This window comes from Pteropus vampyrus, unplaced genomic scaffold (assembly GCF_000151845.1).
Source record: "Pteropus vampyrus isolate Shadow unplaced genomic scaffold, Pvam_2.0 Scaffold225, whole genome shotgun sequence".
Lineage (NCBI taxonomy): Eukaryota > Metazoa > Chordata > Mammalia > Chiroptera > Pteropodidae > Pteropus > Pteropus vampyrus.
This window is the reverse complement of record NW_011889006.1, coordinates 2,885,475-2,898,939: the sequence shown is the minus strand read 5'-3', so window position 1 is coordinate 2,898,939 and position 13,465 is coordinate 2,885,475. Positions and strand designations below refer to the sequence as shown.

The window sequence follows — 13,465 nt, the reverse complement described above, 5'->3', positions numbered from 1 at the left end:
TCTGTCTGTCTGTCTATCTACCTAAAGGAATAGTAGTCAGTCATAAAAAATAATGAATTTTCTGATACACACTAGGACATGGATTATAAGCAAATTCATAGAGACAGAACATAGAAGAGAGGTAACCAGAGGCTGTGGGAGGAAAGAAGGTTACAGAGTTTTTATTCGGAGTGATGAAATGTTTTAAAAATTGATAGTGGTGATAGCTGCACAACTTTGTGAATATAATTAATACCACTGAATTGTATACTTATAGATGGTTAAAATGGTAAATTTTATGTTATGCATATTTTACCACAAAAAATTAAAATGGAAAACTTTATGTTAATACATTTTACCACAAAAATATTTTTAATTCAGCTCCTAAGTTTCACTAACCACATTTTAAGTGCTTAACAGCCACATGTGGCTGGTGGCTACCAACCACCATATTGTACAGCACAGATATAAAACACTTGGCAACATCACAGAAAGTTCTGTTACGTAGTTCTGTTACCTAGTTCTTATCTGGAAGCTAAAAGCATCCGTTCCAAATGTGAGATTAATAAATGAGGAAAATAGGGAGAAAATTGTGCACTCAAATAAAGAGCATGCTCCAGAGGCTACCTCAACATTCAGTTGCACATAAAAACCATAAGCAGTAGCTGCTTGTCCTTCTGGGCAAAGGAAGAAGAGTGTGAGGGGGAAGCACATTCTCCAAAGGTTTTAAGAAGAAGAGTTCTAGAAATTTGGGAAATAGGCAAAAATTGAATATTGGAAAGAAACTGTGACCTGAGTCATATATAATAGGTTTGGATCTATCCTCTCTAGGTCTTGGTTTCCTCATCTGTAAAAACAAGGGGTTCAACTAGATGTTTTCTAATGTCTTTCTATGTCCCTAAGGGAATACTTTCAGATTCTTAAAAACAAGAAAAGACTCCTAACTAAATACTTTTCCAGGATCAGTCTGAAAGGTAAGAATTAAAATTCAACTGGGTTAAACTCTAGTTGTACTAAACACCAGCTGCACACAAAAATTAACTGGAGACTTAAACACAGCAAAGCCTGTGCTGTGACCCATGCCAACTGAAGTTGAGTCTAGGCATCTGGAGTTTTTAAAAGCTCCCCAAAGTATTCGGATATACAGAGTAAAGAACCACTATGCTAGAATATAAGTGATTATACACTTCGGGTTAAAAAAATAATAATAGAAAACACTTCCCTCTCTGTCAGGCAAGCAAAGCTACATCTACAGGTGGGGGTTATGGATATTACAAATATCAATCATTTAAATTTGATTTTTATGATCCAGAAGGACATCTGACTGAAAAGAGCCAAGTAGAAAAGAAACACTATTATTAAAATAAGAATTTTGAAATGAATTCTCATCTATTAAAGAAAGAATCCCCCAGTAAAAAGTTTAATGCTAGGTTTTCTATCTAAAGCTCATAGACATAGAAGGAAAAGAAGTATGCATAAAAGGAAAGACTTCTTACAGGTTGCAAGAAAGCATTCTAAAAGGCAGCTGTGTCTGAGGTGGGCCCAGAGGGCACGACTGCTTTGAAACCTTTCTACCGGTAGCCTACTGAGCAGACCCGTCTTTTACTAACTGTCACAAAATGTAAATAAAACAGAGTTATCCTTTAATGATTCATAAGTAGATAATAAAGTAGGAAGATAAAGGGAGAAATTGTTTTCCAAAGATCATTAATGAAAATGATGGTAACACTTCCTAGTAGGCTCTGTTCTAAGTATTTTCCAGATTTTATCTCTCTGAATTCTCACAACCACCTCATGAGGTATGTACTATTATCAGCGTTTTATAGTTAAGGAAATCAAGAGACAGAGATTAGAAAACTTGCTCAAAGTCACACAGCTGTGAGTAAAGGAGCTACTAGGCTGATTCCAGAGCATGTGCTCTTAACCAGTATGCTCTATTGTTGACTCTTCTCCACCACTTCGTCTATGTAGGTATGAGTGTCTACAACTAACTGAAGGTAGATGGAAATACAGATATAAAGAAGAGAAAGGGGAGAAGGGAACAGAGGACAGCATTAGAGCAGTGTGCTCGGGAGGAGAGACTAAAGGATGAGACTCTGAAGTTTGTACCTGAGGAAAAAGAGAATTACAAATTTTCCCTAATTCACTTAGCTTGAACTGTAATGTATATACCAAATTTCTAAGAATCAGATATAAGGTAAATTAAGCAAAGGAAAAGGAGAAGCACGAGGTATTAATTAAACTAACTTCAAATTAGGAGATGAGGAGGAAGAGAGTGAGCTAAGTATCAAGAGACTGAACTCTATCAATCCAGTAAGATTCAGAGGGAAAATATTTTTCAGTTTATTAGCCACATATCCAGATTATGTGAATAGATAACATGAACATTGCGGTCACCACAGAAGCATACCCCAAACTGTAAGCAAGCAAACTGATATTCTTATTTATAAATGCAATGATTTTGCTCAGGTGAGGGGCTAAAACATAAAACAGCTTTTAGGTCTCTAAGCATGACAGAATACAGGTAACCACAGCACCTCTAAAAGCCCACCAACCCACTGAAGGCTAGTCAAATGAATTTTACAAAAATCCTCAAACCTAATTCTAGAAATATTATTTCAACATTCTTTCTCACCTAAACATCTTCACCAAGTGGAACTGATGAGACTTTCAACAAACCACAATTTGATATTATTACTAAACTGTGAAATAGGCATGCAGCAGATAGGAAAGGTGCTAAAACAAAGGAGTCATAAGAAACCATAAACTAGACAATAAATCTGGAAGTAAGTTAAGGTTTGGGATAAAAATAAAGTTGTACTGGGAAAAAAAAAAAGGCATACAACGCAGTGACCTTATCATCTCTTGCTTTTACTGTTGTTAAACAAACATAAGAGTCAGCAGGAATATCATTACAGAGACCAAATATAGCCTTTTTAATATGTAAACCAAATATAAAAACAAAAGATACCTCTGATTTATAAATAAGTATCTTGTGCTCATTGTTTATATAAGCAGACTAAACCAGTCATTGAGATCTAGAACGTCTCATGAATACTCTCAGGTCACAGAATATTAATATAAGAAACTTGTGGCAAAAAGATGATATATGAAAGTTTTAAAGGATTTTCCAGCTTATGAGGAATTCTTCCAACTTACAAAAGCAAACCAAAGCCTTTTTCTTGGCAAGGCAAGATACTCAGAAAGAGAGATCTCATTATTCATATCTAGACTATAAAAGCCAGGAACTGAGAATGTTCCCTAGAGACGGGTAAAAGTAGTATATTTCCATGAACACTGGAATACAGTTAAGAAACAAGAATCCAAAACTTTTTAAAGGATACGGTCTGTACCAGGAAACAACGTTCTTCCAGTCAACAGCTCGGCCATTATGCATCCCACTGACCAAATATCAACTGGCAAAATTAAAGAGAAATAAAAGTGCATACAATGTCACTATTATCATAGTTGGCCATGAATGAAACTATAACTAGTGGTGAAATACTCAAATTATTATTTAAGATATCTTAGGTTCAACAATCATACTCATTTGTACAAAAAGAAATAAATAAGCTTATTAAGACTCTCAACCCACTAAAGGGCTTCATATGTGGGATAAGTCAAATCATAATTAAGGCAAGAGAAATAAGATGTTCACAAAGGAGCAAAAGTTTCTTACTGGTAGAAATGGAGGATTCTCCCAAATAATATTGAGAAGTTAAGATTATGAACCCAGTGTCTTCATGTAGAAGTATTCAGAAAATAAGTTGAAACTCTAAATAAATAAAAACCTAATTGCTAAATCACAAAGTTAAAAAGCTGTGTATTAAACTCTACTTTGTCTATCTAAACAACAGAAATAGTTTCTATTTGTAGACATTAAAAGAATCGCTGAGGGAAGAAAAAATATTTCCTCCCACTCCCACCATCTTCTTAAAATCTCAAATTCACCCAACGTGGTATTAATAAGGCCCTAAATAACCAATGTAAGCATTACCTGTCTGGTTGTAATGCATCCAGTTCAGCATGATCTCAGGAGCCCTGTACCACCTAGTGGCCACATAGCCTGTCATTTCATCATCTGTATGTCGAGCCAGTCCAAAATCCAGGATCTAAGGGAGAGAGATCAGGCACTGAAAGAGTCAAACTCCTAAGACTTGTAAAGCAGGAGAGGAAAAAACTCTAGTGCCTTATAGAAAGGGAGAACAATATAGCACTTTCATAAACATATTCCCTGGTCCACACTTAGAATGCAGGGTAAACACTGCAAGAACTTTAAAAAAAGAAATTACAAAAAGCAAAACAAGAATGCCATTCCTAGGTATTTACCCAAGAGCAATGAAAATGAATGTCTACACAAAGGCTTACACATGAATATTCAGAGCATAGCCCCAAATGAGAACTAAAGCAAACGTCTATCAATGGATGGATAAACAAATTGTGATATATTCATAAAATGGATACTACTCAGCAATAAAAATGAACTGCTGATACACACAATACAGATGAATCTCAAAAATATTATACTAAGCAAAAGTCAGACACACACACAAAAATACTGTATGAGTCCATTTGTAGGAAACTCCAAAAAAGATAAATCTACTCTACAGTATCAGAAAGCAGATCAGTGGTTGTCTGTAGCCAGAATTAGGGGTGAAGGGGTGGGGATTGGCTAGGAAAAAGTACAAAGGAGCTTTTTGAAGTGATGGAAATGTTCTTTATCAAAACTGTGTTGGTTCTATGGATATATAAATTTGTCTAATGTACACTTAAAATGATGCATTTTAATGTGTGTAAACTGTTTCAAAATCATTGAGTAAAAAAATGAAATAAAACGAACAAACAAAAATTTTCCAGAGCTGTTTGCTCTTAACAGACGATTTATTTATCTTTTATTTGAATTATTTTGAGTGAGTAGGTTGCTGTCATTTTTTTTCTTAGGAACCTATTTAATCTAATAATTATCTCTTCAAGATTGCTTACTTGATATTCAGACTATAATTTTCCTCTATTATAACTAATACATTAAATTTCTAACTTAACTTTTAGAATGGAAACAAGACACTTGATGCACCTTCAATGTCACTTAAAACTAAAGCTTACTAAGTCTATGGTTTAAATTCCAAAGTCTGATAGTCCTAAGGACAATATGAATTTTCAGATAAAAAGTCATGGCCTATAAACTATTCCCTATATAAATTTGCCTGGTTAATCAAACATATAATTACAAGGTGAAACAATTACCACCCTCTCTTCATCTTACCTTCAGCTCACAGTCTTCATTCACAGCTAGATTACTAGGTTTTAGGTCCTAGGAAGCAAGTACAGAGAGGACAGGTTCAACTTTATGAAGCATGGTAAATTCTCTCAAAGGTAATGATGAAGATCCAAACATAAAAGTAAGACTTCATCCAGCTATAAACAGACAATCTCCACTCTGTAGTCACTATCTAGTCCTAATTAGCCTTAAATAGGTAAAAACTATACATCTTTCTTTAAGCAGTTTAAACCTAAAACAAAGTTGCAATCAATCAATATTTCAATGGCTAAAGTAAGCTTAGATTAGGATCTCCCCCCATCCCACACACACCCCAGTTCCTGAAAATAGTTTAATAAAAAACACAATACATACCCTGTGAATTATGTCGGCTGAATGTATATACTGTGAAACAGAAAAAAAGTCAGTTAAATGAAAAGTTATCTCCAGCCTCCAACTACCACATTATAAGACTTATTTGAAGTACATTTTCATGAATCAATAAGAACTGCTATTATTAACAATGGGATTAGAAATAAGAACAAGTAGTCTGTACCTTTATCGTAACTATGATTTCCATACCACCAACTCTACTCACAGAGCTGAAGTATGAGTGAAATAGAGCTTTCGATCTATTTTCTAGTTGGTTCTCTGGAGCTCAATAAGTGCTCAAAGCTGCTAAGTATCAAAGGGGGCTTAATTTTAAAATACTGTTTATCTGCCCCTTCCACAAATAAATTAGTCTCTTTGAGGATGTTTCTAAAGTTTCAACATGACACTGACCAGATATTAGATTATATCAAGAAATTACTATTATTGTTTATCTGTAATAATAAAGAGTCCTTAACTCTTGGACATGTATACTGAAGTATCTATGGGTGGGATGATATGATGTCTAGACTTGCCTTAAAATAACCCAGGGCTTGGGGAATACAAAAGAAACAAGATTGGCCATATGTTGGTAACTGTGGTCACTGAGAAAATTCAGGGGTTTTATACTATGACTGGATGAGTGATGTTGTGAGCATTTGAATTTTGCATAAGAAAAGTTTTGTTTTGTTTTTTCTTATGCTCTAAATAGAAGGGAAAGAATGAGGGAGAGAATTTCATTTTTCAAAATTATTAACTAATACTGTCAGTACCTTGAGACCTCGGAGAATTTGGTAGATAAGGAACTGAACATGGTCATCTGTAAGCTTCTGACATTTCACAATGTTGTTCAGATCTGCCCCCATGAGATGGGTCACTAGATACCTAGAAATTAGCAAAGAGTTACACAATAATCCAGAACCCCTGAGCAAGTTGTTATCTTCATAAGACTTTTAAAAGTTTTTAAGAGAAGGCCACCCAGTAAGTATCACAATGACAACTAAAAGCTTAATAACTACCCATAGGGGGCTCATTTTCAACACTACTGTTCTAATTTTATCACTCATCATCTATTTTTCTAAAAATTTTATACTTGTTCCAACTTGACATATTTTTTCCTACATTCTCTACAGAAAAAGGAAAAAATCAAAAATGGAGATTAGAACTTGTCTTAGTATGTTTTCTTTAAAAATGTTATTGTTGCATGAGAAATATACAGTAAACTAAATGCATGACAATAATACAGTATTTTGAACTTTTAAATCCACCATTACATTTTCATCTCATTATAAACCCTCCAAGTTGTAGGTGCTAAAATTGGAGTAGCTTTAAAATTTCACATTATAATTCTCCTTTTTCAGGAATGACTGGTAAAAGATATTGTTCACTGACAACATTCCTGCATTTACTTTAAAGGAAGGAGGAACACATTTTATCCGTAAGCGAGATGAGGCATTCCAGAACTTCTCCTCACAGGTGTGGTGCTGGCAATTAATCTTGTTCTTACATGGTAAGATTAGGGAATGATTACATTCAAGTCCAACAGGTTTACCTCTGATATTCTAGATGCAATGCCTTACCCACTCATTACTGTATTACACAAGTATGAGAACATAAAAACCACATCAGTACTAAAGAGGCTGAATTTTTAAGAACCAGATTAGGTTTTATCTACTGTTTAAGAGTCATTACCCATTCCTGAGGCTGAATAATAACATATACCAGTTCAGTTATAAAGAATGTTGATTTTTTAAAAAAATAAATTTGGAGGGAAAGAAACCAGGCCAGTAATTTTAAATTTATTATAATGTATTATATGAATAAATGTGTATGACCTCTCTTTACATACACACACACACCATTTATTAATTTCTTTCCTCGAAGAGGAATTGTTTTTTGTTGTTGTTGTTCCATAATTTCCTTGTTGGGCTGCTATGGTCATTTGGTTCCCAATTTCACTAAGGTCAACAGTAGTTACTACATGTAACCTCAAGGTAAGAGTTTAGCATTTCAAAACTTGCATGTTTATATTGCCTTGAGGAAAGGATGGACTCTAAATGTAATTTGAAGTGTAAATTGGACTTTCTGAAATGTTTTCATAAAGGTAGTTATGATTTAAGAGATGTTCCAAGCTCAATATAACATAACCAAAGACAGTTAGTGTTTATTTCTTGGCCAAGCACTATTTATTATGTCCATGTCTTCTGTACTCTTCCCTGCAACTCTGTGAGGTAAGTCCCATTAGTATTCCCTTTTCACTGATGAGGAAACAAAGATAGAACAAGCAAAATTTGCTCAAGGTTAAAAGAGTGGTAATGTCAGGGGCTGAATCCAAAACTGTGATCTCAGAGATGATAACAGTAATCACAGCACATACTACCTCCAAAATCTTCCAGTTGACACACAATTTAAGTAGAGAGAGTAAAAGTTTTATAAATGTCAAAATAACCAGAGAAGCAGTATCTCCAGATAATTTCCTTATCAATTCTCAATATTTACTATCAAAGCTAATCTTTAACTAATGAAGAAGAAAGCTGACAAAACAGAAACACCCCAAATTGACACATAATCTGACAAAAATAAGAAGGTTGTGAATAACTAGCTAATATTTTGAAATCAGTACTTCCCCTAGAAAACCTGAGCTAGAGCCCGCCATGTCCATAATAACAATTATGACAAACTGCAAGGCTCAGGTTGAAGAAGAGAGAATCAATTTCTGTCTTATAAGACTGCTTTGCAAATAATTACATTTTATGACATTGATAAGTAAAAGGACTATTCTCCCAATTTTTAAAAATAATTTTAAGGAGAAAAGGTACACAATGGAAATATTATTTTGGATGATTCTACCTAGAATCTATCTTAATTTGTCTTGAAATAAAACCTAAAAACCTTAACTTGCTAATATGTCTGTGCTAATTCACAAAAGTGTTAAGCAGTATTATCGATGCAACCATAGTAATTTCAACTGTAACTACTGTGCTTCAATGGTTACCAGAAAAAAGAAATCCTATACATCCAGAAGACCACTGACTGTACAACTTGAGAAAGAATCTGCTTTTAGTTAGAATGTTCCCCCACTGTGTCATTCCCCTCAAATCCCCTCCCCATCAGAGACCACATCCATTTTATCACTAAAATTTCCAGACGGAGGGTGAGACTTTCAAAACATTATGTAAGTATATAAGGTTAATCAGTCTATACAGTAATAACTACCAAGCACTGCTTCTAGGCTATAATTAAATAAATTGAAAAGCATTATTCCTGGCAGAAGTGTGTTGCAGGAACTAACCAAATCACTCTATGTTTTTTCCATGAAGCTCAAAGACCAACCTATGACAACCAATTGTCAAATTCCAACTCATCACATAAAGAAAGGTTTCCAAAATAAACCTTGCAATAGTGGACAAAAGCAAGCACTGTGAAAGTTACCGAATTCTTATGGAAGACATATCAACTTTTAAAAGTAGTGAAAAAGGGAATGAAAAGAAAACATAGATGAGCACATTTTTAAAAAGTGAATTCCAAAAGGAGCATTAATAGCAACATAATTTCTTTAGTATTTGTCTCTGGAAAGCAAATTTGGTCACGTTTTTGTAAAGACATGCCTAATATTGTCAGTGTTTATAACACCTCAAATAAATTAATGAAGATTTGACTTGAGCACAGTTGGAAAGCTCTCTGTATCTAGTTCTCTCATCTTTAAAAAGGAAATAAGTAGGAGCTTATTATTTAGGCTAAAGGCTGAAAAAATGATTTCATGACATGATACAAATCTTTTTTCATTTTTCTTGTGAAGATTGTCTTCTTTAAATTAAATCAGACTATAAAGAGCATATATCACCATTTCTTAAAATGACTCTTATAAGTAAAATGTACTATACCAGTAAAAAAGGCAGAAGTCTACAATAAGTGGTTTTCAGTACTGCCGGTAGCGCCCTATTCTAGAGCTTCATTTATTAAGGACTTCTTGGATAACAGCCAATTGTCAAGACTCCTACTCTGCCACTTTTTTTTTTTTTTTTTTTAAGCATAATATAGTCAAAAAGAACCTATATCTTCTATATCTACAGACTGGCATCTCTACTATTGTCAGCCCTATTTGATAAAACTATTATCAAAAGGCAAAAAAAAATTCCATATTTAAAGAAAGTATTTAAAATAATCACAGGAACTGACAATTTGTAACAACAAGCCTTTGAAATACATACATTCAATGATCTCTGGGACTTTCTGCAATCTATTCTCAACACAGCGGAAAAGAGCGATTCTTTAGAAATAAAAACCAGACCTTGTCACTCCTCTCTTCAAAAAGAAAAATCCCTTCGATTGTAGATAAAGCCCTACATAATCCAGCACCCTATCCCCAGTTATCTCTTACTTCATCTGCTTCTCTTCCTGCTCTCTCTCAGCTCCACAATGGCCTTAATCCAGCCACACAGGCACCCTTGCTGCAATTCCAAATCAACATGCAGTCTTCTGCCTCATGACATTTGCACTGGCTGTTCCTTCTGCCTGGAATGCTCTTTCCCCAACCATTCATGAGTCTAATTCTTCTACTACTTCAAATTTCTGCTCAAAATACACCTTCTCAATGAGGCATATCCTTACCACCCCATTTTAAATTGCATCTTTCACCCTGCCCCCACATTCCTAATTTCCCTTCCTTCCTCTACCTTTTCTTTTTGTCCATAGCACTATTGCCTGCTACCAGATTATCTGATTTATTTTTTAAATGTGCATTGTTTACTGCTTTCTATCTGTACAATGTTCAAGAAGGACAGGGTTCTTTTTTGTGTAGTATCTAAAGCACCTAGAACAGTGTCTGGCAGATAGTAGGCACTCAATAACTACTGAATGAAATTGAATGGCCCAGGACAACTCATAGAGCTTTACTATTACATAATACCAGGCAAGACACACCTTAATGAAATACTCATGCCAAAGATCTCATCTGATAAGTAGACCAGATCTTTCTAATGTAAGAGGTAAAAGCACCATTCAGCAGCCAGGTAGGCAGCTTAGCCAGTTTATTTTGCAACAAACTATTCTTGTTTGAAGCAAAGATTACCAAAAGGTGCCCTCTACATTACCTGCATCAACAAATCAGACTCGATATTCTACAATATAGTCTACATTACAGGATAAAAACAAAAAAGCTAGTCAAGAGAATGCACAGGGCATGCTATCAAACAATCAGATCATCAAAAAGTTATAAACAACACAGCACAAGGTTCGTTCATTCTGTCACTCCATTGACAATTATTTATTGTTGAGCACTGAAGGGATGCAACAGTGGAAAAGACAGATATAGAATTTAGATAAGAGGATGGCAAATGTAAATATATAATCATACTAGGGCACGATTAGAGCTACGAAAGGGAACATCAAAATGTTGAAGAACACATGGGAGAGAGCCCCAATCTAGACTTAGGAAGGAGTTAATTAGAAAAAGATTTTTTTAAAAAATGTATATAAAGGATGAATTTTTTTCCAATTGATAAATTAACAAAATGACAATATGTAATTTGGATATTCTATTTAAAAATTAATTTCTAAATCATACATTTGAAAGGAAAATAAAATTTAAAATGCCCCTTCTATAAGACTTTTGTTGAAAATATTATACTGAATTTTAAAACATATACATTTCAATTAAGAAAGTGTCAACTGTTAAAGACTGTATATTTCAGCTTTGTTGTATGGGGAAAACACATTCTCCAACAAGCAAATAGATGCCTTGTTTTCTATGCTGCTATGTAGTTTTCTTCGAGAGGTCTGTTGAGCTTTAGAAATAGAATCGCTATTTACATAACCCAGCCATTTGTCTCTATCGATTTTTTTTTCCTTTTCAATTTTCAATTACAGTTGACATTCAATATTATTTATATTAGTTTCAGGTATACGGCATAGTGGTTAGTCATTTATATAATTTACAAAGCAATTCTCCTGATAAGTACTCACTTGGCACCCTACATAGTTATTATAACACTATTGACTAAATTCTCTATGCTATACTTTACAACCCTGTGACTACTTTGTAACTACCAACTTGTACTTAATCTCTTCACTTTTTTCAACCAGGCAGCCAAACCCTCCTCCCAGATGGCAACCATCAGTTTGTTCTCTGTATCTATGAGTCTGTTTCTATTTTGTTTGTTCATTTATTTTGTTTTTTTAGATTCCACGTATAAGTGAAATCATATAGCATTTGTCTTTGTCTGTCTTACTCCATTCAGCACAATACCCTCTACGTCGACTCATGTTGTTGCGGACGGCAAGATTTCATTCTTTTTTATGACTGAGTAATATTCCATTGTATATATGTACCACCTCTTCCTTATCAAATCATCTATTAATGGACACCCAGGTTGCCTCCATATCTTGACTGTTGTAAATAATGCTACAATGAACGCATGGATGCACACATCCCTTTGAAGTAGTGCTTTGGAATTCTTTGGATAAATACCCGGAGTGGGATTACTAAATCCTTGTCTCTTGTTATGGCCTTTGTTTTAAAGTCTATTTTGTCTGGTTTAAGTATTGCTTGCTACCCAGTTTTTTTCCCCTCCTTTGGTGTGTTCCCATTTTCATGACATATCTTTTTCCACTCCTTTACTTTCAATCTGTGTGTGTCTTTTGAGCTGAAGTGAGTCTCTTGTAGGCAACATATGCAAGGGTCTTGTCTTTTCATCCATTCAGCCACCCTATGTCATTTGATTGGAGCATTTAATTCATTTAGATTTAAAGTAACCATTGATAGATATTTAGTTATTGGCATTTTAATATTTATATTTTTAACCATTTTTCTTCTTCTTCTTAAAGAAGTCCCTGTACCATTTCTTGTAATACTGGTTTGGTGTTGATGAACTCTTTTAGCTTTTTCTAGTCTGGGAAGCTCTATCTCTCCTTCAATTCTAAATGATTTCTTTGCTGGTTTCAGTAATCTTGGTTATAGGTCTTTGCTTTTCATCACTTTGAATATTTTATGCCAATCTCATCTGGCCTGCAAAATTTCTGTTGAGAAATCAGCTGACAGTCTTATGGGAGCTCCTTTGCAGGTAACTAACTGCCTTTCTCTTGCTGCTTTTAAGAGTCTGTCTTTACCTTTTGCCATTTTAATTGATGTGTCTTGGTGTGGGCCTCTTTGAGTTCATCTTGTTTGGGACTCTCTGCAATTCTTAGACTTGTATATCTATTTCCTTCATCAGCTTAGGGAAGTTTTCAGTCATTATTTCTTCAAATAAATTCTCAGTTCTTGCTTTTTCTCTCCTCCTCCTGGTACCCCTATTATGTGAATGTTGGTACACTTGATGATGTCCCAAAGGTCTCTTCAATTATTCATTTTTTAAAATTCTTTTTTCTTGTTGCTGTTCCAATTGAGTGTTTTCTGTTACCTTGTCTTCCAAATTGTTGATTCAATCCTCTACTTCATATAATCTGCTATTGATAACTTCTAGTGTATTCTTCATTTCTGTTTTGTCTTCATTTCTGACTGGTTCTTTTTTGATTTCTATGTCCCTTTTTATGCTTACTATCTCTTTGTTGAAGTTCTCACTAAGTTCTTTGAGTATCTTATAACCAGTGTTTTGAACTCTGTATTTGATAGATAGCTTGCTTTCATTTTGTTTAGTTCTTTTTCTGGAGTTTTCTCCTGATCTTTTATTTGGGAATGTTTCTTTGTCTCTCCCTTTTGTCTGCCTCCCTGTATTTATTTCTATGTATTAGGTAGGGCTGTTTTGTCTACCAGTCTTGGTCCTATGTGGCAGGTGTCCTGTGGGGCTCAGTGGCTCAGTCTCCCTAATCTCCTGAGCTGTGTGCTACAGGAGCGTCCCTTGTGTGAATTCTGTGTGCTCTCCT

At 34.5% G+C, this 13,465-nt stretch overlaps 1 protein-coding gene across 4 annotated transcripts in view; it reads right to left on the bottom strand.

Moving 5' to 3' along the window:
* Window positions 1-13,465, bottom strand: part of MAPK14 (mitogen-activated protein kinase 14) — a 73,717-nt gene that overhangs the window by 20,281 nt on the left and 39,971 nt on the right. For all 4 annotated transcript variants that reach the window (XM_011373544.2, XM_011373542.2, XM_011373543.2 and 1 more), the window contains 5 exons: window positions 6,379-6,490; window positions 5,612-5,641; window positions 5,243-5,290; window positions 3,977-4,091; window positions 3,324-3,395 (listed from right to left, as the gene is read on the bottom strand). In XM_011373544.2, the coding sequence (XP_011371846.1) occupies window positions 3,324-3,395; window positions 3,977-4,091; window positions 5,243-5,290; window positions 5,612-5,641; window positions 6,379-6,490 (377 nt within the window). The remainder of the gene's footprint in view (window positions 1-3,323; window positions 3,396-3,976; window positions 4,092-5,242; window positions 5,291-5,611; window positions 5,642-6,378; window positions 6,491-13,465) is intronic.